The sequence below is a fragment of the Vigna angularis genome, chromosome 4 (genome assembly GCF_016808095.1).
Source record: "Vigna angularis cultivar LongXiaoDou No.4 chromosome 4, ASM1680809v1, whole genome shotgun sequence".
NCBI classification, from domain to species: domain Eukaryota; kingdom Viridiplantae; phylum Streptophyta; class Magnoliopsida; order Fabales; family Fabaceae; genus Vigna; species Vigna angularis.
Genome location: NC_068973.1, coordinates 3,736,606 through 3,762,801, shown reverse-complemented (window position 1 = coordinate 3,762,801; position 26,196 = coordinate 3,736,606). Strand labels below are relative to the sequence as shown.

The window sequence follows — 26,196 nt, the reverse complement described above, 5'->3', positions numbered from 1 at the left end:
TGTTTTTCTTTTTTAAATGATAGTATTGATTATAGAAAAATAATTCTACCCGACTCAATTAAACCCTTAAATTGTATATAATTTTATATTCATATTTAGTCTAAATTAATAAATAGAGAATCATGTGTTGTATTAAGTTTGGATTAAGATATTTATAGAAGTAGTTTTGGAATTGAGAAAGGAAAAATAATTATGTAGATGACGTAAGTGTATCCAAATAAAGAAGAATAAATAAAATGGGAATAACATGTGGATATTGAATATTGAATATGCATCATATCATCATCAATATTATAGATTGTACAGAATACTGCTAAATGTTAAGACACAGCAGGGTCCAAGCGTGAGCGTCCCTGTCAAATCTTACGTATTCTCTCTCTCCTCTCTCTTTCTCTCTCTTCACTTCTCAGAGAGAAGAATTCATACGACAGCCTTCGCTCCAGAGATTCCATTCAAGCTTCGATCTTTATCACTCTCTCTCTCTGGGTCTACCTCGTTTTCTTCTTTCAATCTCACCCAAAAGAAAAAAATATGTTTCGGTTTACCAAGGTAAGATTTTAGAATGATAATGTTGTCGCTAACATTACTCTTAATAAACTACGCAATAATTTGACTGGTAGAATTTTTACTATATTGCAACAAAAAAAAGGTGAATTTTGCTCTCCGCTCGCTTTTGGGTCGCGCATTGATTTTACGAGCTTCGTGTTTTTCATGTTTCGCTGTTGTTTTTCTTCTTTCTCGTCGAAGGTTGGAGATGCGTTTGAGCTTGGAATCATTAAACTCGGTTTTTTGTTTTTTTTAAATTTGTTGTCCTTCGATTTCTGTGACCAGATGTTATACTGCTGCAGGTTATCCCAGTACGGATGGAACATTTAAATTTAAGTTTTGACGTCAATTGGAGATTGTTAAACGGGGTTTTGGTTTGGTTTGATTTGGTTTGGTTTGGTTTTATTCAATGTATGTTCGAGTTGGCCGAATTTGGTCAATTATCTTTGGCATCTTGGACGGTTGCTTCTTTTGTTTTTGTTTTTCGTAATTTTGTTTAGAAAAGGTTAATGATGTTGTCTGTGTAGCAGTACCTTCATAGCCTCATATTATCATCTACAATGCATCATTGACTGATTTTTTTTAGTTTTTGTTTTTGGGTCTTTGAGCTTTGGGTAGCTGTTTCCTGAGTACAATATAAAAAAGTTCCCTTTTATGGAAATGGGATCTGCTTTTTCCCAACTCATAAAAAAATAAGAATAAAACTGATTATTGGAACCTATAATAACAGTAACAATATGCTAATAGTCTGATTCCTCTGGAAAAGGAACTCATGGAGGTCATGATTTCTCCTACACTGCTTGTTGTCTCATCTGCCCAAATGCCATAAACAATTCCAAAATTAGTCATGTTTTGTCTTTCTGTTGTGGTTAGTGCAGGCCGTTGCAGATAGGGGATATGATTATTAGTATGGATAAATTCATTAAAAAATGACTATGGTGTATTATTTTTATGTATACTAATAGGACTTTCTCACCCTTTGTTATATCTTCTCATCTCAGTTTGCACATAATGCAGGCCTGGTTCTGACCTGAATTTACTTCTTGCGATTCAAAGAGAGGAATGGAGGGTGACACATTCTCTGGCCTTGGCAATGGTGCTCAGATTGATGCCAACATCATGCAGACATTTCACAAGAGCTTTGTTCAAGTTCAGAGCATCTTTGATCAGAACAGGCTACTCATCAATGAGATAAACCAGAACCACGAGTCCAAGGTCCCTGATAACCTCACCAGGAATGTAGGTCTCATTAGGGAGCTCAACAACAATATCAGAAGAGTGTATGACCTATATGCTGATCTTTCAAGTTCCTTTACCAAATCCATGGAAGTTACTTCAGAGGGGGATTCCAGTGGTGGTGTGAAATCAGATGGGAAGGCAGGCCACAAGAGACACAGGCCTGTGTAGAGACTTTGTTTCCCTGTGATTCTTTTGCTTGATGGAGAAGTACAAGAAGTGTTGAAGGGTAGAACACAAGGTTAGAAGATTCAGTAGTTGAAGAAGCTCTATTGTGTTACTGGACTGCTAGCACATCACTTGTTCCTTATATTCCAAATAAAAAATTATATATTGATTTTTATCTACAATTCTCTCATTGTAATTTGTAACCATGTAATTTGGGATCTAATAGAAATCTAGCATGATTGTGCAACTAATTCAATCATGCTACTGTTGTTTAAAGTGGAAATAAGAGAGTCTTTCATTTTTTTAACTCTTTTTTTCTTTGATCCTGTCATGGTAATGTAATTTAGTGATGAGCTTGATTTTATGAGCCTATGAGGTATACCTTTCAGCTTCCGTTAACTTTTTCTCTCTGTCAAATGGAGCAAGAGGGTCTTCTTAAATCTTTGTTCATCATTCCTTTTGATGGGAACCTGTCATCATACCTTTATTCCCTTTGCAAGTTCAACCCAAAATGTTGATCCAGTTCTCACTTTGGCTAATAGCTGAAATTGAGAACGGGTGGTAGATACTGTTTTAGGTTCATTCCCATGTAACCACAGCTTCTTTACTGAAAAATACTGTTCCTGATTTTAATATTCCTTTGTGTCCTTGTGGGTGTAAGACAGGGAAGAGTACACAGATACATACGTACATACACGAATACATGTGCGCGAAGATGCCCTGAAACAGTGTGAAAAAAGCAGCTTTAGTCTATCTTTTTGGTTCCCAATCACACACCACCACAGGAACAGAATCTCAGATAAGAAACGATGTGCTTTTGACATAAATTTTTAATCTTTATACCAAATGAATGGTATTGGCTGTGAACTTAAAGTATTATATATGGACAGTGATGTATCAACGCCCATCTGTTAATAAATATTCATAGATACAAAGAATTAGGAGAAATAAGTATCTACATGATATGATCAAGAAATATAAATTAAGGTGTCAACTGTTGAATTATCTGAAAATAATTATTCAAACTGAGCTCTACAGTGCTTTGAATCAGATATATGTAAAGAATAATGATCACAACCCTTGGATATACCCCAAGTGGTACCAGAGAAAATATCATATGATGTGGTGAGAAAGAAAATGAAAATGAAAATGAAAAGCGGTGAATAATGAAAGTTGAAATTGGAATGTAAAAAAGCCAGAGTTGATACGGAAATACAAATAGTGGCCCCAACAACAAGACAAGGGACCCAAAGGTTCTCTTTTTTGGGATGAAACTGAACTTCTCCATGCTTATCTCTTTATTCTGAGCTACATACTCTTTTACTATTCAATTATTTCCCTTCTTCCTTTCTATTCAGCAATTGTTTTTATACAATGCATAAACTGATAAGATGCATGACAAAAGAAAGAAAAATACAAAGCTTATCACTGACACTGTAATTTCTGTTTTCATTTCTATGTAAAATGTTTAGGTGAGTTATCCTTCAGAAACAAATAATGCTATGCAAACACCCAGTAAGCAAAAAAAACATCTAAAAGATTCTTAATGATGTGATTTATGATACATATTTTTATCACCAAATAAAAACTGAGCAAAGAAAAATGTTTTTTAATGGAAGTTTGTGCTTTAAAAGGTGTCTATATACTTTTTCTTAACGTAGAGACTCATCATTCTAATTAGCAAAATTCTTGAATCTAACTGAAATTGAAGCTTAAGTTATGTAGAATATGAGCATAACATTCTCCTACTATACCAAATTTTGTTAGTATTTGCTCTTTTTATACCACTGATGCAAAAAAAAATGTCCTTAGGGACAAACCTCATGGTTGGTAATTCTCTGGCTTGGATTTCTCTCTCTCTCTCTCTCTCTCTCTCTCTCTCTCCCTGATTGAGCAGATGTCTGTGTTGGAGGACCCTGTGAGTGGCAGCCTAATTTCCTGATCTCAGTAAATTGGCCCACATGAGTGATTGCTGAAAATGGCCTGTTTCTGGTTTAGATTTTGCACATACAAAAAATAGTACCTTTTCCTTATCTACAAAATTGATCCCTCTGTCCGTACCCCATATTCACAATCAATTTACTTGGACATCAAACTATAATTGTTCCACCATCATCATCATCATCATCATGATGTGTGTGTCCATACTCTCAGAGCATTTCTTGGCATTGCACTCAAGAAATCCAGTCTTAACATATCATATCATATACACAAATCATAAAATATATAGAAATAATATTATGGTCTTTTATATAAATTTGTTCTGATACCGAACCTTCGTGTGTCTTCCATAAAAAAACTTCAAATCATAAGCCTTTCATATGCTATACTTATCATCACTTCACTTTCTCTCAAAACCTCACATGTGAAATTTTCATTTCCTTGTTACATACTGGTTTGTCTGACTAGTTTTTTCATAGTATGAGGATCAAATCAAAATTTTCCTGCTTATCTTAACCTATAGACTGATTATTACAGTACAAAATTTACCAGTTTCTTGAGAAAAGGAGGGAGAATGATTATATGAGTAAAAACACATCTTGGGTGACATAGCTCTATGCAGATGTGTTAATGATTAACCTATATATATTAAGAGAGGAAATTAAAAAGGGTTGGGGGAGGTTTTGGGAACTGTGCCAAAAAATGCATAAGCATGCTAAGTTTGAGGTAGTGATGAAGGGGTGTGGAAAAATGAGATATATAAAAAATGGTTTGGTCCCTACACAGGCGAAGACAAATTAAACATTGTCTAGTACATAACATGTGCAGTGGGAATCTACTTTTCCCCTTCTTTCCCTTTGTTCCTTGCATTTCCAGCAAATAGGTTGGAAAGGAGGCCATCTCTAGTTTGCCCTAATAAAGCAGTTTCATAATAATAATGCAACCCATTGATATCTACATCATTGGTTGGACCAATCATACTTATTCCACTATAATAATCCATGCCCCATGCCGCAAAGGTGTTTGATTATATGACTAAATGACACTAACAATAATTTCATAGTTTTAGTAACTTTTATATCCTCTTTTTAAATCAAAACTGAACTACATTTAGTTTATGGTTCGAGAAGACACCGATTTATCAAACTTGTATACTTTTAAGAATATTAATAAACTTTATGACGTTGACCTCCCGTGGTCATCCTCAAAGGTTCCCAAATTATGTTATTAGGGTTTTATATTCGACCGTCTTCTGCAATCATGTCTTAACACACTTTCAAGGAAGAATATATATATATATATATATATATATATATATATATATATATATATATATATATATATATATATATATATATATATATATATATATATATGAATATGTTTGCGTAGCTAAAATAAATAAATAATATGTTTACAGTTATACATGTTTCATTTTCTTTATTTCTTAAAAATTGAAAGCGTAATTTTTTTTAAAACAATTATGCTCAGAAAAAAATAATAGAGTAAACAATTATTTTTTATTATTATACGACTAATTATATATTTTACTCCTTTTTGACTTATCCAGTTAAACAGGAAGACACATCTCAATTTTTCCTTTATTTTTATTCAACCAAACAACATGTGTTATTTATATTTTATTTTTATGTATTTTCATTATTCATAATTTGTTTATCTTAATTTCATTTATAACCAAGCAGATCATTTAGAAAAAAAATTCACTCTTTGGCATGGGATGCTTCATCCATGCTCTTTATAATTTTTTTTTTCCTTTTCCCTTTGACCAAAGGGAAAAAGTTACTCACTCTCTTAAATTTTTTTTCCATCACTTCTTTATTTTAACCAAACTCATTAAAGCATCACGTTTACAATACAAAACTAATATAATTTTATTATAATTGTTGAAGATTTATATTAATTAACAATTTGATCAAAATAAAATATATAATAAAAAGATATTCGCTCGTATCTTTAATATAGGACATTTTTTTAAAAAAATACGAGAATAATTTAGTTAAATTTTCTTAAAACATATTATCAATATACTAAATTAATCCCCTTTAAAAATTCTCACTACTTGTTAATATAAAACACAAAACTCATAATATTTAATGAAAAAATATAAAATTAAAAAAATATATAAAATACTTTATAAAATGACCAATAACTTTTTAAAGTGTGTCCAACAGAGAGAGTATTTTTTTTTTTAAATTAAAGGAAACATACCACCACCACTTTCTTGTGTGACGATAATTGCGTGTTGAATGCTTAATTAAACGTCAAATCGTACATTATATTTGCTTACTTTTTTTTTCCATAAAAGATTTCTCTTGAAACTTCAATGTGGGCGGGCCTAATTCCATTAATAGGTCCAATTAAGTTATTCTTACTTTTGACTTTTGGTATTTTAGAGAATATTACTTCTTCAAATATAATATTTTAAGAGATTTTATTTATATATTTATTTGTTATTTTAAATTTAAAGATAATATTTTTTTGTTTATATATTTTTATCCTTTATTTAATATTTAATTAGTTCACATATATTAGAACAAAGTAATGATATAAGATAAATGATTAAATATTTTTTTATTCTCTCAATTTTGAGTGAAAATTAGAATTAGGTTTTTTTCAAAGTTTTGACTTAATTAGTCTCTCAACTTTAGAAAACTTTAATATTATTAAATATGTTAATTTATGGGAAGATATTTGCCGAAAGGTAACATGATATAATTTTAAATAATATTAAATATATTTTTAATTTTTAAAGTTGAACATAAAATTAAAATTAGTTTATTTCATAGACTTACATTTTAATTTTCAAATAAAAAAAATGAATATAGAAAAACTAAAAACATATTTAATCTATTTTTAGAAACTAGTCTCCCAAACAATTCTGTTTTACATCTTTCAACCTAGATTTTCTCGTTCTAAACTGAAAAAAATAATATATATAATAAAAAATATATTTTTTATATCAACTTTTTATAATATTAAAATTCACCAAAATAAAAAGTGATGTAGTTTTGCAAATATGATAATATTTTCTAAACCGAATATACTGAAAAAAACCAAAGTATAGAAAATGCTCCGTTGATAAATTGTAATAAAATACAAATATTTTTATACAGTTTTGCAATCAAAACAGGTATAATTTTATACCGGTTAAACGTAGAGAAGGTATAAATTATTATTTTTTACCGGTTAGATATTATAACAGATTATTTTACATTTTTTACCGGTTAGGTATAATTTTATATCTGTTATGCGATTTCTTTCTCGTTCTTGATCTACTTCGTTCTGGTTCATTCGTTCTCTTTCTCCTTCATTGTGATTCACTCGTTCTCTAGTTAGCATTGTTCTTGTTCACTCATTCCAGGGTTGCCATTGTTCTCGTGTACTCGTTCAGTCGTTCCATCATTGAAGTTGTCGTTGAGGTGGTTGTTGTAGTTGAGGTGGTTGGGTGAAGATGTTCTTCAGCGTCACTGGTGGCCATTGTTGAAGTTGTTTGTAATGTGGTTTCTTTCTTTCTTGAATCATTCTCTTCACTTCTCTCTTTGTATTGAAGTTTTTTTTTCACTTTGGGAGCAAATGTTCACTTTGCGTTCCTCTTCAGCGTTCTGTACTAGCATTTTCAAGACCAGACACGTCAACACCAACGTTTGCAGCGATTCGCGTTTGCGGACCTGTTCTCTCCCCTACAGTCGACAACGCCTGCGGCGGACCATCGTATAGGGAAACGATGGATTTTGTGACGGTGAGGTATTTTTTTTATTGTTAAGGTTTTCATATTTCATATATGAAAGAAATGGTTGATTGAAGTTTGCGTTGTATTAACGATTTGGGAATTGTTTATCTTTTCATGAATTTAATAAATTTTAAAGGAAACTATGAGTGGTGACTTACCTACTCTGGAAATGAAACGAAAACAATGGGAGGAGAAAGAGGTAGTGCAGATTTGAGACTATCACTTTCTACGGTGTGTCTCTGTTCTGAAGTTTGTAAGTTTAATTTTATAGTATATTTCCTCCTATTTGTTTGTATAAAACTATTTTGTGATTACAGATTGAAAATTTAGCAGGAGATGCACAGAAAAATTATAGACAGAATGAATGGTCGGATGAAAGAGGTCAGCCCTTCATAAATTAATAAAGTAAGTTTCTATGATTTTTACCCTTCTTTACACAACTTGCATTTGAATAATGTTTCCAATTTCTTTCACACCATTCACTATAAAATTGATGTTGTAGTGTACATATGTTAGAATCCTATAAAGAAGCAGGGATTGGATTTGAAGCTAATGTTCAATAACTTACCCCTTGGTACGGTTCTTTTCTTACACATTTGATACTTGATTGGATTCAAGAATTGTAATGCTTCTTCTGATCTTATCATGTATGGTTCTTTACCAGGTTCTCTCTGTCGTTTGGCTTCTTCAAGATGAAGTTGATCCTATGGTCTCTGTCATGAAGGTTGAAGGCACATTGGTGGTCTAGATGCCCAGATACAGGAAATTAAAGAAGCAGTTGAGCTTCCATTGACACATCCTGAACTGTATGAAGACATTGGTATCAAGCCTCCTAAGGGAGTCATTTTATATGGAGAACTTGGAACTGGGAAGACATTACTTGCAAAGGTGTGTTTTTTTTAAGTTCTAGGAATTAAGGGAGGAAATTGAGAGAATGGAAACTGAATAATATTTTCCAAGTATTTTGATGTATTATGTTACAAGATATGAAACACTGGCATGTTTTTGTCTAGATCATAATCCTAGGTAAACGAGGAAATAAATTATAAGGTAAGTCTAATAAGGAAATATGGAAACTAATCCTAAAAGATATAAAATACGTTAGGATAAAGTTAAATTGATAGTTTTAGAATTTAATAGTCCTATGTCAAATTGTTTATTCTTTTTGTTGCGTCAAACATCATTTAATTAAATCAAAAGTTGGTTAATAAGTAGCAGCTTGCTGTTCGCATATGGAAACAGCAACTAACAAAACTTGGAGTAAATTTTATGTATTAAATATTTGATGTTTTGCATAGTGTTTACTGTAATTATAGTTTTATCAGTATGAAATTATTGTTTTCATCTTTCACTATCTATTGTTTTCATTGATGAAATTGATGCTGCTGGTACAAAGAGGTAAGTTATTTAACATTAGCTTCAGGAATCACTACTGATGCATTGTACGAGGTGATTTTATTGTTTACGAGTGATTAATACAATATGGTATTTAATTGTGTATTATCTATAATTCAAGCTAAATATATTTAATATTATGAAATATTTCTTTGAAACATAAATTATTTTTAATATAAAATAACTCTCTATTTCTATAATTCATTATTTAAAATTCAGGATCTTAATTTTATTGTCATACCAACATACTCTGATATTTCAAATTTTTAAGAATCACGCCTTATGACTTGATATAATTCCTGCAAATGCATCCTTATATTCGTATAATTAAATTGATTTAGTTAAATTGATTTAATAAGCTATAACTTGATATATCCAATCCTTATAAGTTTAAGTTAGATTTAGTGTAGACTATAAATTTTAATTAAGATATCTTAATGTTTATTTTGATTTTGAAATTCTTTATTATGTAGTTTATTAAAAATTTTGAAATATATAATTTATTATGGAAAATTTGTTTTAATTACACATTTGTTGTTTTTATTAGTAATATTAATGTTTTATAAGTTTTTAAATATGTATATCAGATTGAGGTTGGAGAGGAAGATGGGAATGAATAGCCGCCAAAAGCAAAAGTTGCCAAATTCTATTTAAGGGACTTCAAGTTCTTGATGTTTAAGTCCTTCTTATCAAACTTTTTTTTTTCAAAGATTATGCAATCATTCATTATGAGTAGCAATACTTTGAGAAAAAAATATTCATAAAGAATAAAATCACCTCTTAACCTAATAAAATTTATAATTATGTTGATAATTTTTTAATTCCTAAGAGTTAAGATAAACTAAATCTCATCTCTGAAATTTTAAAGAAATAATTTAAGTTCCCAAATTTAAAATATAATTTTAATTTTAAATATTAAGTTTAAAAAAATAAAATATTTTTTAAAAAGTATTTTGAATCCTTCAAATTTAATATTTTGAGAATAAAATCATATATTTTTAAACTTAAAACACTAAAATAAATTACTTTTAATATGATATTGAAACCAAACTAATCTAACATTTTTTTGGAACTAGAAGAACCATAACTAAATTTAGATAAATAATTGTACAATTGATATTAATAAATTTTATTTTTAGCACAAAAAAAGAAGACTCTTAATACAAAACATTTAATTTAATTTATTTGTGTTTAAAAAATTGAATATGTATTTCACTTTTAGTAATTAACCCATATATTTACTAAAAAAAATTAACCTTAATTAAAACCTTTTCTTATAAATTCAAAATCGTTAACTATTCTTTCATTATTAATTATATAATAATATTAATTATTTTTTAATTAGCATAAATAATTTAATTATATTAATTATTAATAAAATTAAAATAAAAGTAACAAAAAAATGAAAGACCCGGTCTGATTTTTCCTCCGCTTCCCTTCTTTCATATCGATTCGATTTCTCTATTTACTCCTTCCGTTTTGGAGTTGAGTTTGTTCGGGAAATCCACAATTGGAGGGAGAATGTCAGTGAATCTCACCGAAAACGCGATTCCGGCGATAATTAATGGCGACGTCGACGCCAAACCGCTTGTTCAGGTTTTGGACGTTACCTTAGTCTCCAACAGCAACAACTCGCAGCAGCAGAAATACCGTCTCCTGATTTCCGACGCCGTTTCGTCTCACCACGCGATGCTCGCCACTCAGCTCAACGACCGAATCCGAACCGGTCGAGTTCGGAAGGGTTCGGTTGTTCAGCTTCTCGATTATATATGCACTCCTTTCAAGAACCGCAAGTCTCTCTCTTCTCTACAAATCTAATTTTGGATTTAAGTCATTTCTCTAGTTATGCTGAAAGTAGTGTTGTTGCGATTGCTAATATAATAATGTCCATGTGATTTCACTTTTTATGTTATTCGAATTTAAATATGGTTCAGATTTCACTTCTTAAAGCAAACTGTAATGTAACCTTATTTGTCATGTTATGCATTTGCAAACCCTGATAATTCGAATTAAAAGAAGAAGCGGTTGAATTTTTTGTTGAATGAATTTTATCTATGATTGGTTAGAGTGTGAATAAAGAAAAGCAATGCAACCTACTTAGAGATTTGCAAAACCTTAGCATTTAGTTGTTAGGCTTAATGTGTCTGTGTATAGATGGATTCTAAGGAATAAAGAACATGTTGCTGATTGAATCTTGCTTCTTCAACTTTAGTTTTATCCTGTAAAATTAGTTTATATACTTATGTGTTTTTCTTTGCACAGGATTATTATGGTTCTAAACATGGAAACTATAATAGCTGATTTTGAGATCATTGGGAATCCGAAACCACCCTTGGATTCAGATTTACCAGGTGTGAGGGCTATAGCAGATAACACTGTGGAGAGTTTGGCCAGGAGTAATAATACTAGTAATACTATTAGTAACTCTGCTGCTCAAAATGCAAGTCATGATAAAGCCCAGAATTTCAGGCCAACAATTCAACCTCCATACCAACCGCCTCCTGTTTACAAAGGCCGTGGTGCAGTTATGAAAAATGAGGCGCCAGCACGCATCATTCCTATAGCTGCTTTAAATCCTTATCAAGGTCGGTGGGCTATCAAGGCAAGGGTAACTGCTAAAGGTGATCTGCGCCGCTACAATAATGCACGTGGTGATGGGAAAGTCTTCTCATTTGATCTCCTGGATTCTGATGGAGGTGAAATACGAGTAACATGCTTTAATGCTGTTGTTGATCGATTCTATAGTGTAATTGAGGTTGGTAAAGTTTACATGATATCGAAAGGTAGCTTAAAACCTGCACAGAAGAATTTCAACCATTTGAAGAATGAATGGGAAATTTTTTTGGAATCAACTTCAACAGTAGAGTTGTGCCCGGATGAAGATGATTCTATACCTAGACAGCAGTTCTCATTCCGACCTATCAGTGACATTGAGAATGTTGACAATAACTCCATCCTTGATGTTATTGGGGTTGTGACATCTGTGAACCCTTCTGTTCCCATCTTGAGGAAGAATGGAATGGAAACCCAGAGAAGAGTTTTGAGTCTAAAAGACACTTCTGGCAAGAGTGTTGAACTTACCCTGTGGGGAGAATTTTGCAATAGGGAAGGGCAACAGTTGCAAGAGATGGTAGATTCTGGGTTTTTCCCTATTTTAGCTGTCAAAGCAGGGAAGGTGAATGATTTTAGTGGAAAGTCGATAGGCTCTATTTCTACCACACAGCTTTTCATAAATCCTGAGTTCCCTGAGGCCAATAGCTTAAGACAATGGTTTGATCTAGTTGGAAAAGATTCTGCTTCCCTTTCAATTTCTAGGGACGTTATTCCTGGAGGAACGAAGAATGAGGTTCGTAAAACTGTATCTCAAATCAAGGATGAAGGTTTGGGACGATCAGACAAGCCAGACTGGATAACAATAAGGGCAACCATAGCATTCATCAAGACTGATACATTTTGTTACACAGCTTGCCCTCTGATGATTGGAGATCGACAATGCAATAAAAAGGTGACTAGGTCAGGAAACACAAGATGGCAATGTGATAGATGCAATCAAGAATTTGAGGAGTGTGATTACCGATACCTTCTCCAAGCTCAAATTCTGGATGGCACAGGATTAACTTGGGTAACTGCTTTTCAGGAAGCAGGTGAAGAGATTATGGAGTATTCAGCGAAAGATCTGTACTTGTTGAAGCATGAACAACAGGATGATGAGAGGTTTGCAGAAGTACTCAAGAGCCGACTCTTCAAACAGTTTATGTTTAGGCTGAAAATCAAAGAGGAATTATATGGCGATGAACAGAAGGTCAAGATTACTGTAGTTAAGGTAGATAAGGTGAATTATTCTTCAGAGAGTCAATACATGCTTGATTCGATTTCCAAGTTTTGTAGGAAGTGATTGTAGCTTGGTTTCAGCTTCTTTTAGTATTATTGAGAACCATGCATATAGTGTTAGTATTCAAGCTTTGCAAAGAATTAATCATTAGTCATTACTGACTGAGTTACTACGTCATTTGTATGCCCATTGCAGAGATATAGATTTAGATAGTATCAATTCGTGTTTGAATTTCCTGTTTCTTCTTTTTTGTGTGTGGACGTGCCTTTATATCACGCGGGATATATTCATTGCTCCTTGTATTACCTCATATGACCGTGTAATCCCACTATTTTCGAATTATTAATCATCAAGTATCCTACTATCTGATTCATTCTAATTTAATCTCAGTCACATCTGTAGTTAATGTTATATAATCGTTCCTTAAAGTTGGATATTTTCAATATGTAATGTATCATCAGTCTGCCAGTTATTCCATTCTTATGCAGCAAAATGACGCAATCAACAAAAAAATTCGTTTTAAGAATTGAAGGGCTTCTGCCCAAGTAGAGAATAATAAAGGTCACATATTACACAACAGAGGGTTCACTTCATTTCTGAAGAAAAATACATTACAGATGCTGCATATCATTATAAGAGTTAAAAAAAAAAAAAATAGAACACAGTGCCTCAGAACTTCATCAGCTTCGTTTGACGGGATCGAAATTGGCAACACCAATTACAGCACCAATAATGGCCACAACAACAACTCCACCGGCGGCGATGCTGAGCAAAAAGTTCTTGAGAGAAGGTGAGACAGCAGCCTCAGCCACATCAGGAGCCATCATTGAAGCCGTCAATGCAGCTGCTGTGAGCCCTGTGACAACTTTCTCCTTCATGGAGGCTCTCACTTGAAACCTTCCATTGGGATTTGATGCTGTCAGTGCCTTTGAAGACCGTAGAGGCAGTGGCTTGAAGAAGGCATCAGAGGTAGGAACGACCTTCTTGTGGCTGGCACAAGTTACCGGCATAGCCATTGAAAGTGCAGAAGTGGAAGCCATTTCTTCTCTGTAGTTTCTTTCTTTCTTCCCCTGCTAAGTCTTTCTTTACTAGCTAGAAGTTGGTGCGAACAGTGAGGAAATGGGTTGATTATATGTTAACGTGCTTTGAGAGAAATGGTGGTGGAGGCAGAAGTGGAATGAGAGGTCCAAATTTTGGGCATATTTGCCTCTATCTGACGTGGCAGCTTTCCTATTGGAAATTGATGGATAAGGTTATCTTATCTGTCCTATCATTACCCTTTGCGTTCAAATTTTAGTGAGCTTTTCAATTCTCTATTTATGCTTCTTGTTGTAGTAGTAGCTACCATTTGAGCCCTAATAAACACAACATGATTTTGATTGGCGTAGCTTAATTTATGTGTTGGATTTACTTTCAATTATCGAAATCTATAGTGAAATATCAATTAATATGATTTTAAAGTAGATGATTACTGTGTGATTAAGAAGAATTTATTATAAATCAAAAATAGGCTTTGAATTAAAAAAATATTAGTAGTTTTTATATTGGATAAAAATTTAAACTAAATTGTGTTTTAACTTTCGCAGTAAAAACATTATAACATAAATTGGTGTACTTTAAAATTATTTTTATTAAAAATCAATTTTGTAAATATTTATCCATACAGTTACTAATCTTCTAAGTAACCTGTGAGTTATTACATATTCTTTCCTTTCTAGGAAAACCTCGTCTTTTATACCCTATCTTTAAAATTTATGTATGGATGTTTGTGTTCATGGTTCGGTTTTGTAATTATACGTGATTTAGTTTGAATATCAAAATTTTAAATTAAATCTCATTCGTGTTTAATCTTTTCAATAAATTCTTTTAAAAAGATTTATTGGTGGTACGAGAATACCTTATAAGAAATAATATTCATAAACTCAGTATTTTAAAATTTTAGATTGAAGAAATGATTCTCTATCCATTACATTTTATCATTGATTATAAGATAACTATATTTGAGAACATTTTTTTGACAACATCTTAACATCATCTACGTGTCATTCTATGATTGGTCCATGTTAGTGTTTATGATTATTATTATTGATTGTGGAGTAATTTTGGACCAATCACAGAATGACACTTATTATTGATTGTGGAGTAATTTTGGACCAATCACAGAATGACACGTAAATGATGTTAAAATATTGTCAAAAAATGTTGTCAAAGTATCATTATTCTTGATTATATCTCATTTGATACAAGCATGGAGGTTTATCATCATAACCATTCTTTTTACACTTAAACTTCATACTAGGCCATTTAGATAGAAATACCAAGATTTTTTTTTTATGTTGAACTCTCTTCTTCTTACTCTTTTCTCTGCTTTCAATTTTGTATGGTGTTTGTGGTGGACATTTATTAATTGATGATAATATTTCATGGACTTTTGTAAATATTATTAGAATGTCGCTGTTTGATTTTTCATTTAAGATGTCGTTGGAACTAAATACAAAAAAGTCAGAATTAATTTGATTCAATTTTAATTTAATATAAAACTTTAACCAAATTAAACTATAATAGTATACATTGGATTGACTTCAACAGATTTTATTATCATAAAATTATTAATTTTTTTATAAAAAAACTATTAATCATTGTATAATAAAAATTTTCAAATAAAAATCCATTATTTCTTATAATTATTCTCGTATGTATAATTCCAGTTTTCTCACATAGGCACAAATAAACTATGTAATTATATAATTAAAAAATACAGTGTAAATTTATTATTTTGTCAGAATAAAATTAAATATATTATAAATACAATATAAACAAATCGTAAAAGAATATAGTATTATATTAAATAAAATCAGTTGAATTTTGTTTTTTATTTTCAGTAATTTGATAAATAAAAAACTAAATCCAAAATAATAAAAAAATAAATTGATTTTATTCAATTTTTGATCTTTTGAATTCTTTTTGAATTGATTAACTTTCAATACTGCTACCAATTACTATCAAATTTGAATAATAAATGAATCTATAACATAAATTTTCATATGAAAACTATAAAATGTAGATAAAAACTTATGATTTTGATAAAAATTATCATTTACATAGTTAATTTACGATGATAAGAGAACAAAAAGGGTTAGTCTTTTTAAATAATATGTACCATCTACCAATATTTCTGTCTCCTTCGGATAATTGGATTGTGAGGAAAAAATTATCTTATATTTATGTGTGTTGGGGTTGACTGGATTTGTCATAGATTAGATGTGTTGTGTTTATTTTTGGATTGTTTGCCCTCTTTTGCTTCTATATCTTGCTTTTAAGTCTTCAAGGCACATGAAGCGTACATAATTACTTAAAATTATTTAATATCCTTTTTAATTGCACCTATTTTAGTGTTAAGTATTTTCTTATCTTTAATATATAATTATTTGTGTATAATATATTTGGAGTACGAATAAAATGTTGTGAATATGATTAAGAATCCAACCATTCGTTTTTTTAGATTATTCAGACAATTTTCGTAAATAAAGATTTCTTTGTTCTTTTTTACGATGAGGCTTTTAAGAATAAAATAGCCGTTGAGTTTGAGTAGCTTTTTCTTTTTTCAAAACCTTTGAAAAGGAAAGTAAAAGTAGCGATCTATTCTTGCACGTGCTGATTTTGCTATTCTGATAATATTAAAACCATTATTTTAAATGTCAGAATCAACGTGCCTGATCAATCAAAATTATGAACCAATCATCTCAGAATCAAAATTCTAAACCATTCAAAACTCAATGCCGAAAAAAAAATATTTTTTAGTGTTCATTTAATCCAAAGTACTTTTTCAGATAAATATAAGTTTAATTCAACATTTTACCAATCTATCATTATTTTTTGTAAATTTTATCACCCAAGCATAAATGTCTTGACTGAAAGATCTGTCATGACAATGGATGCTATTATGAACACAACACAGATCACAAAAAAGAGACAACATAACTCATCTCACATGGTACAAAATAGTACAACATTAACACCAAAAGATCATCATACTTAAACGTGTCTCTGGCTCTTACGTATAATAATAAAAGGAAAAAATATAAATAATGTGATTTGATCTTCTCCAATTCCTTTTCTTTATTATTTGACAACTTGGCATTCTTTGAGCAATTTGAAACTTCACACAAAGTGTGTTCTTTTAAGCAAGAGCCCTTGGAGTGATCTTCCTCAGAACAATGCCATTGACCATCATCTTTCTTTCTTCCCTTCTTTCTTCCCTGGCCTCAGCTAATTCATTAGGAAATACAGTGTTCAAACCAATTTCACTTCTTATCATGAAATTTGTCACACCACCTGTGATCTCAAACTAGATACTCTATGGAGAGAATCATTAGGGTAGAACAAATTTAACAGCAAAACAACAATGTGCTACACACTTGCACCCTATGAAAGTACAAGATATCTTCAAAATGTCTGTGCTGTTGAGTCTTGTGACCTTACATAACTGAGATGAACTTCTTGTGGGAGCAGATGATATTTAATATTAAGATCTTCAAAAATTTTCTTTAACTCCAGGACTAATTCGGATCTTCGGTTGTTCTTCTCCCCGTAGTTTTGAAAATTTATGGTGTGAGTAACATATACAGCCATTTTCAACTTATTCACATTCTCAATATCCTTAACCACTACATTGTGATTGGGACGCCAATGTTGAGGTCTACTCTCCAAATATCTGCAAATTTTGTCCAAACATATAAAGTGACTTGAAACAGACAGATAATTGAGACAATGTGTAAAGAAATCAACAATCTCTAGCTTAAACAACACTATAGAAAACTTTAAAAGTACTATACTATATCAGAAAAGTAAAAGTTGAAGTTAAACCCTTTGCTCATCACACCGATGGAAGGAAAAGAACAGTGGATTCAGACTAGTCTTACTTATAGCTATAACCCCTTTAATACTATAGGTAATCTTCGGGTGAACAAAAATCTAACATTAACATTTTTAGATGGAACATAGTAAAAACGTACACTTTTAACTTTGCCTTCAAAGCTCCAATACTTTCAACAGAAGTAGAAACATCAACAACAAATTCAACAGAATCACTCATTTCTGGACTCCTGTAGAAGTTCCCGATTGGCTTGGTTGCCAGAACCGAATTTGGATAGAAAATCTTTTCATTGTCATATCTCAGAAAGACGGTAGTTAGTATGTTCATCTCTTCCACAATCATCTGGGAACCATAATAAATGTGTCAGTCAGGTATGTTTTCATGAATGAATGTTGAGAGAGTTTAGAGTTGAAAACTACCTGAACTCCATCAATAACACAACGATCACCAACATCAAAAGGGTGCATCACAAAAACAAATATAATGGCTTCAAATACAGTCTTAGCTGTGTTGCCAAACATGAAAACCACAAGTAAAAGCTGGGATGAAATAAAGACAAGAACTTCAGTTGTCAAGAAGCCCATTATAAGAAGCCACACAATAAGGATCACAATAAGCACAAGGAAAGAAGCAAGCATATTCAAGTCATCAACAGCTGTGTTGGTATCATTTAGTGAATGTACGAGCGACCGGCGTTCAAAGTAGACTTTTACCTGCAAATAAGAATAATATGTGACCATCATGCTTGTGGCATTGGAATGAGTTTTAACTTGATAACTTAACAAATATATAAGTGAGCATCAACTATATACATTCCACAAGTTTAGTGCAGCAAAATTGAAAGAAATTGGACCTCATATATTGTTCAACCAATTCTTAGGATAAGACAACAATGTTAAAGGAAATTATCTGACAAAGGAAACATTTTGGAAATTGGAACTATGTAAATGCTCTCAGTAAACATTATATAGACTATATGAAGTGACTTCACCAGCCAGTTCTTGAGAGACTTCCTCTTAATTCTTCTAGTCTCAACTGCACCTTCAAATAGTGGAAGCACGTTTTCCACTTCTTCATTTTTCATGAATCGCAAGAGGTCATCCTTATCAATATAACTGAAATATTAGAGGGTGAAATGAGAACAAGAGGCAATTCCAGAGAAACTGAATCAGAAAAAAAAAAAAAAGTTGCAGAGTTTTCAAAGGGTAACAATGTTACATGTGTCCTGGCTTGGCTACGTTCCCGAAAATTCTGTATGCAGCTGCCTTTGCTTCCCACTCGCTATTAATTTCATTATCTTTCTGGTCATTCTGATCTTCGTCTGGTGCATAGGAGATGGTAGACAACCCAGAACTCTTTATCACATTAATCAAACCTTTCATAGTCCAAGCAGAAACTTTTTCTGGTTTCATTTTCTTGAGCTTGTCTACATCAATGACTTGTTCTTTCTCCCCTTCATTCTCATTATTCATGGTCTTAAAACTGAGTTGCTGACTATTTGAAATCCAACCTACATTTTCAGCCACCTCCCTCAAGGGAGGACCTGAAAGAGTCTTGAGAATGTATTGATGAAAGATTGATTCTTGCACCCTGTCAAAAAATCTAGTAGATTGAAATTTTGAAGCTAAAAGTTTTATCAACAATGTTTTGACCAACCATATAGCTGCTCCAAGAAGACAAGAAGCAAGGGCCCTAGTAATGTAATTAAGAATCTTAGTAACCTTTCTGGTTCTCTCCACTCCATGGTTGAAAAGCAGTCCCCATGTCAGAAGAACCAAACTTAGCCATATAAAGCCCTGAACACTCTTCTTCACACCATAGACAAAATACAAAACCTTCTTCTTAAACAAAAAGTTCCTCTCAATCAAGAAAACCAAAATATTGATAAACCACTCAGTGACCAGTCTACCACAGAGGACAACCAAAGCCAATACACACCATTTCCACAGTTCCAATCCCCAAATCAACCTTTTTTTCAATTCATTCACAGTCAAGCATGCAACAAAAAACCCCACGATGCAAGCAAAAGCAAACAACTCTACAACTCTCCACTTCTTACCAGATCTCTTGCTCACTTCAACATTTGCAGTCTTGTACACTTCTTCGTCATCATCTTCTTCTTCCCCTGGTGTCCCAAGGAAGGGGCTTCTTGGGGTGACAACAGTAGCGTCAGGAACATTCTTGTTAGGAGAATTCCTTGCAGGTGAACTTGTCTTTTGAGCCTTTTCTTCGACAAAGTTTGCATCTTTTGGACACGTTGGTTCCACCATTCTGGACTTTGGTTTTGAAAACTCCGACCGACCCATCAACCTCTTTGTAGTTGTCACCAACTCTGCGGATACTTGACCATTGCACTCTGTGATTTCACCATGAGAATCTCTAAACCCTTTACCTATCTGAGTATTATGCTGAGGAGAAAGGGAACTGTTTTCAGCTACTGGGAAGCTTCTGGAAACCCTTTGCTCCTTTGTATTAATGGCTTCTTCAGTGTCTGAAATTCGTAGAACCACCTCGTTCTTTGTCTTTTTCTTGTCTGCCACGTCTCCTTCTTCTTCCATGTCAAGGTGATAACTTTTTAGTTTCTGACTTCTCCAAAAAGCAGGTCTTAGATTTCTAGGAGTGCAACAACCGTTTTCTGCAACATTGAAGCTGAAACTTGGAGAAGGTTCAACTGGGGTTGGTGAAGTCAGAAAGAAATGTTCAGGAAGGTTTGAAACTCCCTTATTTTGGGAATATAGAGGGAAATTGAGGAATAGAAAATTAAAAAAATATGAAAACCATCGAAAAGTGAGATTGTTTAAGTTAAATACAAAAAATACAAAAATAAATAAGATGTGAAATAAGTTTATGTATTATTAATAGTTTTATTTCTTATTTAGTATGATTTTTTATTACTTTTATAATAAAAATTGTAAATATATTGATAAATTATTTATGATAGAATTATATATAGTAAATATTCATAACATATAATGGAATGCTATATAATTAGAAAGATAAAATCTATTATAGTAACTTTTCATTTTCACAACTTGATGTTCTTTTTTCTGTAAATTGTAATTTTTATTGCTTATATTTTCTACGTATAATAGTTCATTTAATTTTTTCCCCTAAATTAAGAATTTGTTTTTTTTTAATTTAACGTAATTTTAATTTAATTATGTATTAAAGTTTAATGTTTTATTTTTATGTGCATTTGTATACCATTATATTTTTTCTATTTATTACCTTAACTAATTTTTAGATTAATTAAATTAAGGAAAATTATGAAAAAAAACTTATTGTTTTAACGTTACCAAAAAAAAGTTATTAGTATTTTGTTTGAATACGATGAGAAGTAAAGGAGTAAAAACATGAAAGAGAGAAAGAGAAAAAATATGAAAGTAAAATGGTTTATGTGAAAAGAAATAAAGTGAAAATATAGGAAAAGTAAAATGTATTTATTTATTATTACAGTATTATTATTTTTATTATAATAAAAAACAATAAATATGGTAAAATTATAAACATAAATATAATAAAATTTTAAACATAAATACAATAAAATGTTAAATACATAAACAATTTCCTAAATTTCCATAAAATTTTAATGTTAACACAGAAAGTTTCTTATTTTTTGTGTTTCTTATTTATTCAAACAAGAAATTTTCACACCTTGAAACCAACATGCTTTCAAGGCGAAGAAGACGGGACATTTATAAAAATGTAATAGGAAAAAACAAACAACTATAAAGATGCGCATCTTTCCGCTTTTTTTCTTCTTATTTTTCTCAAAAGAAAATTACTCGTTAAAAGGTGATAAACTTATTTTTAATGGAATAAAATTTAATTTAAAATAAGTGTTTTTATCTAAAATATTTTTATTCTCAAGATTTTGGTCGTATATGCAACTAAATTACAATCCAACCGATTATTGGAAAATATTATTATTCTAACTAATTTATTTTTATTAATTTGATGATATTTTATTAGCTTTATTATAATATTTTTGTACTTTTAACATTTATTTGTTATATATATAACTATTGTACAAATAAAGCTATTTTAAGATGAATGTTTGATATTGAAATTATTAATCTTATTTTTTATATGTTTGATTTATATTGAGTAGTATTAGTGGTAAATTTGAGTTATAGCTACATTAAATAAATTATTATGTTATATTGTACCAACTCTTTCTTATACAGTAGAATTGTCTCCATGGAAACAATGTCACAACACCAAGTAAAATTTCGAAAATCATAATATAAGTGTCGATTATTTATTAATTTATTAATATAAACAAATAAGGGGAGAAGGGTGATGTGACAAAGTAAAGCATTTATAATGATGCTGTGTAAAAGCCGAAAGTGTCAGAATTAGTCAAGATATTTATATTCTTGTACAACAACTTCTTTGACTTTTTTCACTTGACCATTTAAAATTCTTATTTTCAAATATTGCATTTTATTTATGTTTTTATTATTTAGTGACTTTAATTCTTCTTTCATTTTTGTTGGATTTTTCTTCTCTTTAAAAAACTTGAAAGAAATTTAATATTTTTTTTTAGAATTTGCTCAATCTTTATTTTGATGATCAGTTATACATTTTATTTTATTTTATGCTTTAAAGACCAAATACTGTCTTTAAAAATTACCATAATAATATTCTTTGTAAAATTCAAGGATTTACATTCTTTTTATGTTTAAAAATTTAAACTGAAAATAAAAAATCTTAGATTTTTAACTCAAATAAAATAAGTGTAGAAACCAAAATCACCAGTTTCCAAGAACTAACTAAATCATACATTTGTCACACCATTTCTTATTTCAAATTAGAAAAAAAGAGTATGTGGAGACAATCAGTCTACAACCAAGATAATAACAGCACAGAAACTCTGCTACAGACTTGCACCTCTGAAAACGATAAAGGAAATTCAAACTGCTTGCAATGTTGAGTCTGGTGACCTTACATAATTGACATGAACTTCTTGTGGCAGCAGATGATATTTAATATTAAGATCTTGAAGAATTTTCTTTAACTCCAGGACTAATTCCGATCTTCGGCAGCTCCTATCCCAATAGTTCTGAAAATTTATGGTGTGAGTAACATACACAGCCATTTTCATCTTATTCACATTCTCAATATCATTAACCAATACGTCGTGTTCGGTATGCCAGTATTGAGGCCTACTCTCCAAATATCTGCAAATTTTGTCCAAAAATATCAACTGACTTGAAACACAAAGTGTGACCAGTTTAAATTTTCTGCAGACTTTTTTTTCTGAGCATTCAAAATATACCGATAGTATCTATCAGTGTATTTTGGAAGCACAGAAGAAAAAATCAGTGTCTATCAATATATTTTAGATTTATGACCACTTTTTGCTAAAACTCAAGCAGAGGATAGACACAGATTACAGAACTATTGCATTAAGCTCATGTTTTAAGGAACATGTTTAACTAGTATCTAAGATTAAAATCTATAGCTGGAGAATAGTAAAACACGTACACTTTTAACTTTGCCTTTAAAGCTCCAATACTTTCAATAGAAGTAGAAACATCAACAACAAATTCAACAGCATCACTCATTTCTGGACTCCTGTTGAAGTTACTGATTGGTTTGTTTGAGAGAACTGAATTTGGATAGAAAATCTTTTCATTGTCATATCTCAGAAAGACGGTAGTTAGTATGTTCATCTCTTCCACAACCATCTGGGAACCATAGTAAATGTGTCAGTCAGGTATGTTTTCATGATGAATGTTGAGAGAGTTCAGAGTTGAAAACTACCTGAACACCATCAATGACGCATCGATCACCAACATCAAAAGGGTGCACCACAAAAACAAATATAATAGCTTCAAACACAGTTTTAGCAGTGTTGCCAAACATGAAACCCACAAGTAAAAGCTGGGATGATATAAAGACAAGAACTTCAGTTGTTAAGACACCCGTTAAAAGAAGCCACACAATAAGGGTCACAATAACCACAACAGCAGAAGCAAGTATATTCAAGTCATCGACAGCTGTGTTGGTATCATTTAGTGAATGTATGAGCGATTTGCGTCCAAGGTAGACTTTCACCTGGAAACAAGAATGATATATAAACATGTTGAGAATAATTCAACTGAGTCTTTATTCCACTTTAGGTAAAAGTGACAGTTAAAAATACATAAGAAAAAAGACTCAAACTTATTGTCTCAGATTTTGGATTTAAAGTGGTATTAGTTCCTTCTTAAAAGAACTTATGTCACATATTGATAATTTGAGAATCCCCTATTGAAGGACAACTTTACATGCATAGTAGGGGATTGTGAATTTATCAAATACAAGTGAGCAGCAACTATATATAGAAGTTTCAGTGCACAGCAAAATTTAGAGATACTGGATTATGATATATTAAACATGTGTTGGGCTAATGATATTAATGCAATATAGACTATATGAAGCACTTTACCAGCCAGTTCTTGAGAGACTTCCTCTTAATTCTTCTAGTCTCAACTGCACCTTCAAATAGTGGAAGCAAGTTTTCCACTTCTTCAATTTTCATGAATCGCAAGAGGTCATCTATCTCAATGTACCTAAAATATTTGAGGGTGAAATGAGAAGAGGCAATTCAAGAGAAACTGAATCAGAAAAAAAAAAAATTGCAGAGCTTTGAGAGGGTAACAAATGTTACTTGTGTCCTGGCTTGGCTACGTTCATAAAAATTCTATAAGCAGCTGCCTTTGCTTCCCACCCGCTATTAATTTCATTATCTTTCTGTTCATTCTCATCATCATCCTGTGCATAGGAGATGGTAGACAACCCAGAACTCCTTATCACATTAATCAATCCTTTCATAGTCAAAGGAGAAACTTTCTTTTGTGTCATTTTCTTGAGCTTGTCTGCATCAATTACCTTTCCTTTCTCCCCTTCCTTCTTATTAAGCATGGTCGTATAACTAAGTTGGTCATTATTTGAAGTTGTACCAACCTTTTCAGCCATCTCCATCAAGGGAGGGCCTGAAAGAGTCTTGAGAATGTATTGATGAAAGATTGATTCGTGCACCCTGTCAAAGAATCTTGTAGATTGAAAACTTGAAGCTAGAAGCTTTATCAACAATGCTTTGGCTAACCACAAAGCTGCTCCAATAAGACAAGAAGCAAGGGTCAGAGCAATGTAATCAAGAATCCTACCAACCTTACTGGTTTTCTCCACTTCAGGGCTGAAAAGCATATCCCATGTCAGAAGAACCAAACTCAGCCATATAAAGCCCTGAACACTCTTCTTCACACCATAGACAAAATACAATACCTTCTTCTTAAACAAAAAGTTCCTCTCAATCAAGAAAACCAAAACATTGATAAACCACTCAGTGACCAGTCTACCACAGAGGATAGCCAATATAAATACACACCATTTCCACATCTTCAAACCCCAAAGCTCTCTTTTTTGCAACGGAGTAAGAGACAAACTTGCAATAAAAAATCCCATGATGAAAGCAAAAGCAAACAACTCAAAAACTCTCCACTTCCTACCAGATCTCTTGGCCACTTCAAAATTTGCAATCATGTACACCTCTTCATCGTCATCTTCTTCTTCAGCGGGAGTCCCAAGCAAGGGGGTTCTTGGATTGTCTGTAGTTGCTTCGGAAACATTCCTGTTACGAGAATTCCATGCAAATGAACTTGTCATTCGAACCTTTTCTTCGACAAATTTTACAAATCTTGGACACGGTGGATCCACCATTCTGGACTTTGGCTTCGAAAATTCCGACTGACCGATCAGCCTCTTTGTAGTTGTCATCCACTTTGTGGAAACTTGATCCTTGTTTCTCAGAGGCTCTGTGATTTCACCACCAGAATCTTTAAACCTTTTATTTATCTGGGTCTTGTGCTGAGGAGAAAGGGAGCTGCTTCCAGCTACTGGAAAACTTCCAGAATCTTTTATTTCTGCATTCATGGCTCCTTCAGAGTCTGAAATTCGTAGAACCACCTCGTTCTTTGCCACTTTCTTGTCTGCCACGCTTCTTTCTTCTTCCATGTCAAGGTGACTGCTTTCTCCTTTCTACCTTATCCAAAGGCAGCTTTTAGATTTCGATCAACACAACAACCAGCAGTAGGGGAGTTCAACTGGGGATAGTGAAGTTGAAAATTTTCCGCCAAAGTTTGAAACTTTCTGAAAATGACTGTGGAAATGGGACAGTTAAGTGCTGTTGTTGGGAATCTATTCTGTTCTAACATTTTTTTGTCCAAAGAATAAAGAGTTAGAAAACGCAAATGTGGAATAAGACAGTGATATGCAAAGTGCGAAACATGGTTGTGATTTGCATGGCGGAGACGAAAAGAAGTAACGCTAAAGCTAATATTATGAGAATTTTCGCTGTTAGAGAATAATTTTTATTCAAAATTTCACAAATAAAAAAAAAAGATAATTAGTTTTATATAAAAAAAAGTTGTATTTGAAAAATTGATATAATATTTTTAATTT

The 26,196-nt window shown here is 31.7% G+C and overlaps 5 protein-coding genes across 19 annotated transcripts; 2 read left to right on the top strand and 3 right to left on the bottom strand.

Annotated features, from left to right (window-relative positions):
* Positions 1-293: 293 nt before the first annotated feature.
* Positions 294-2,257, top strand: LOC108330784 (protein ELF4-LIKE 3). Of its 4 annotated transcripts, none has more exons than XM_017565331.2 (2): positions 294-549; positions 1,564-2,257. In XM_017565331.2, exon 2 carries the CDS (start codon positions 1,609-1,611, stop codon positions 1,951-1,953), a length of 345 nt encoding a protein of 114 aa, XP_017420820.1. In that variant the 5' UTR covers positions 294-549; positions 1,564-1,608; the 3' UTR covers positions 1,954-2,257. The 4 variants fall into 4 exon arrangements, with proteins under 4 accessions (XP_017420820.1, XP_052733008.1, XP_017420821.1 ...); XM_052877048.1 differs by having other exon boundaries at positions 312-549; positions 1,548-2,257; XM_017565332.2 differs by lacking the exon at positions 294-549 and adding an exon at positions 589-649.
* Positions 2,258-7,157: 4,900 nt separating this feature from the next.
* On the top strand, positions 7,158-13,248 carry LOC108332138 (replication protein A 70 kDa DNA-binding subunit A). Of its 12 annotated transcripts, none has more exons than XM_017567287.2 (7): positions 7,182-7,404; positions 7,511-7,651; positions 7,779-7,873; positions 7,960-8,047; positions 8,145-8,216; positions 8,307-8,530; positions 11,300-13,248. In XM_017567287.2, exons 6-7 carry the CDS (start codon positions 8,451-8,453, stop codon positions 12,930-12,932), a joined length of 1,713 nt encoding a protein of 570 aa, XP_017422776.1. In that variant the 5' UTR covers positions 7,182-7,404; positions 7,511-7,651; positions 7,779-7,873; positions 7,960-8,047; positions 8,145-8,216; positions 8,307-8,450; the 3' UTR covers positions 12,933-13,248. The 12 variants fall into 12 exon arrangements, 11 of the variants coding, with proteins under 11 accessions (XP_017422776.1, XP_017422781.1, XP_017422778.1 ...); XM_017567292.2 differs by having other exon boundaries at positions 7,182-7,409; XM_017567289.2 differs by having other exon boundaries at positions 7,182-7,412.
* A 188-nt stretch (positions 13,249-13,436) lies between these two features.
* Positions 13,437-13,994, bottom strand: LOC108331046 (uncharacterized). The gene has a single exon (XM_017565661.2). It carries the CDS (start codon positions 13,907-13,909, stop codon positions 13,550-13,552), a length of 360 nt encoding a protein of 119 aa, XP_017421150.1. The 5' UTR covers positions 13,910-13,994; the 3' UTR covers positions 13,437-13,549.
* A 2,832-nt stretch (positions 13,995-16,826) lies between these two features.
* LOC108330052 (mechanosensitive ion channel protein 10-like) lies at positions 16,827-20,456 on the bottom strand. The gene is made up of 5 exons (XM_017564504.2): positions 18,964-20,456; positions 18,737-18,860; positions 18,165-18,458; positions 17,885-18,087; positions 16,827-17,583 (listed from the first exon to the last, which is right to left on the bottom strand). Exons 1-5 carry the CDS (start codon positions 20,301-20,303, stop codon positions 17,316-17,318), a joined length of 2,229 nt encoding a protein of 742 aa, XP_017419993.1. The 5' UTR covers positions 20,304-20,456; the 3' UTR covers positions 16,827-17,315.
* A 2,061-nt stretch (positions 20,457-22,517) lies between these two features.
* Positions 22,518-25,904, bottom strand: LOC108330051 (mechanosensitive ion channel protein 10). Its single transcript, XM_017564503.2, has 5 exons — positions 24,404-25,904; positions 24,182-24,305; positions 23,515-23,808; positions 23,236-23,438; positions 22,518-22,928 (listed from the first exon to the last, which is right to left on the bottom strand). Exons 1-5 carry the CDS (start codon positions 25,747-25,749, stop codon positions 22,661-22,663), a joined length of 2,235 nt encoding a protein of 744 aa, XP_017419992.2. The 5' UTR covers positions 25,750-25,904; the 3' UTR covers positions 22,518-22,660.
* Between the last annotated feature and the right edge of the window lie 292 nt (positions 25,905-26,196).

What these genes read in the sequence shown, in the direction of transcription:
- LOC108330784 (XM_017565331.2), top strand. Translation starts at nt 1,609, where the DNA reads ATGGAGGGTGACACATTCTCTGGCCTTGGCAATGGTGCTCAGATTGAT.
- LOC108332138 (XM_017567285.2), top strand. Translation starts at nt 10,559, where the DNA reads ATGTCAGTGAATCTCACCGAAAACGCGATTCCGGCGATAATTAATGGC. An exon ending in ACTCCTTTCAAGAACCGCAA is followed by an intron (nt 10,831 to 11,299) that starts GTCTCTCTCTTC and finishes TTCTTTGCACAG; the next exon opens with GATTATTATGGTTCTAAACA.
- LOC108331046 (XM_017565661.2), bottom strand. Translation starts at nt 13,909, where the DNA reads ATGGCTTCCACTTCTGCACTTTCAATGGCTATGCCGGTAACTTGTGCC.
- LOC108330052 (XM_017564504.2), bottom strand. Translation starts at nt 20,303, where the DNA reads ATGGAAGAAGAAGGAGACGTGGCAGACAAGAAAAAGACAAAGAACGAG. An exon ending in GTGTTATTGATGGAGTTCAG is followed by an intron (nt 18,088 to 18,164) that starts GTAGTTTTCAAC and finishes TATGGTTCCCAG; the next exon opens with ATGATTGTGGAAGAGATGAA. An exon ending in TTGAAGGCAAAGTTAAAAGT is followed by an intron (nt 17,584 to 17,884) that starts GTACGTTTTTAC and finishes CAAAATTTGCAG; the next exon opens with ATATTTGGAGAGTAGACCTC.
- LOC108330051 (XM_017564503.2), bottom strand. Translation starts at nt 25,749, where the DNA reads ATGGAAGAAGAAAGAAGCGTGGCAGACAAGAAAGTGGCAAAGAACGAG. An exon ending in GTAGCCAAGCCAGGACACAA is followed by an intron (nt 24,306 to 24,403) that starts GTAACATTTGTT and finishes CAAATATTTTAG; the next exon opens with GTACATTGAGATAGATGACC. An exon ending in GCGTCATTGATGGTGTTCAG is followed by an intron (nt 23,439 to 23,514) that starts GTAGTTTTCAAC and finishes TATGGTTCCCAG; the next exon opens with ATGGTTGTGGAAGAGATGAA.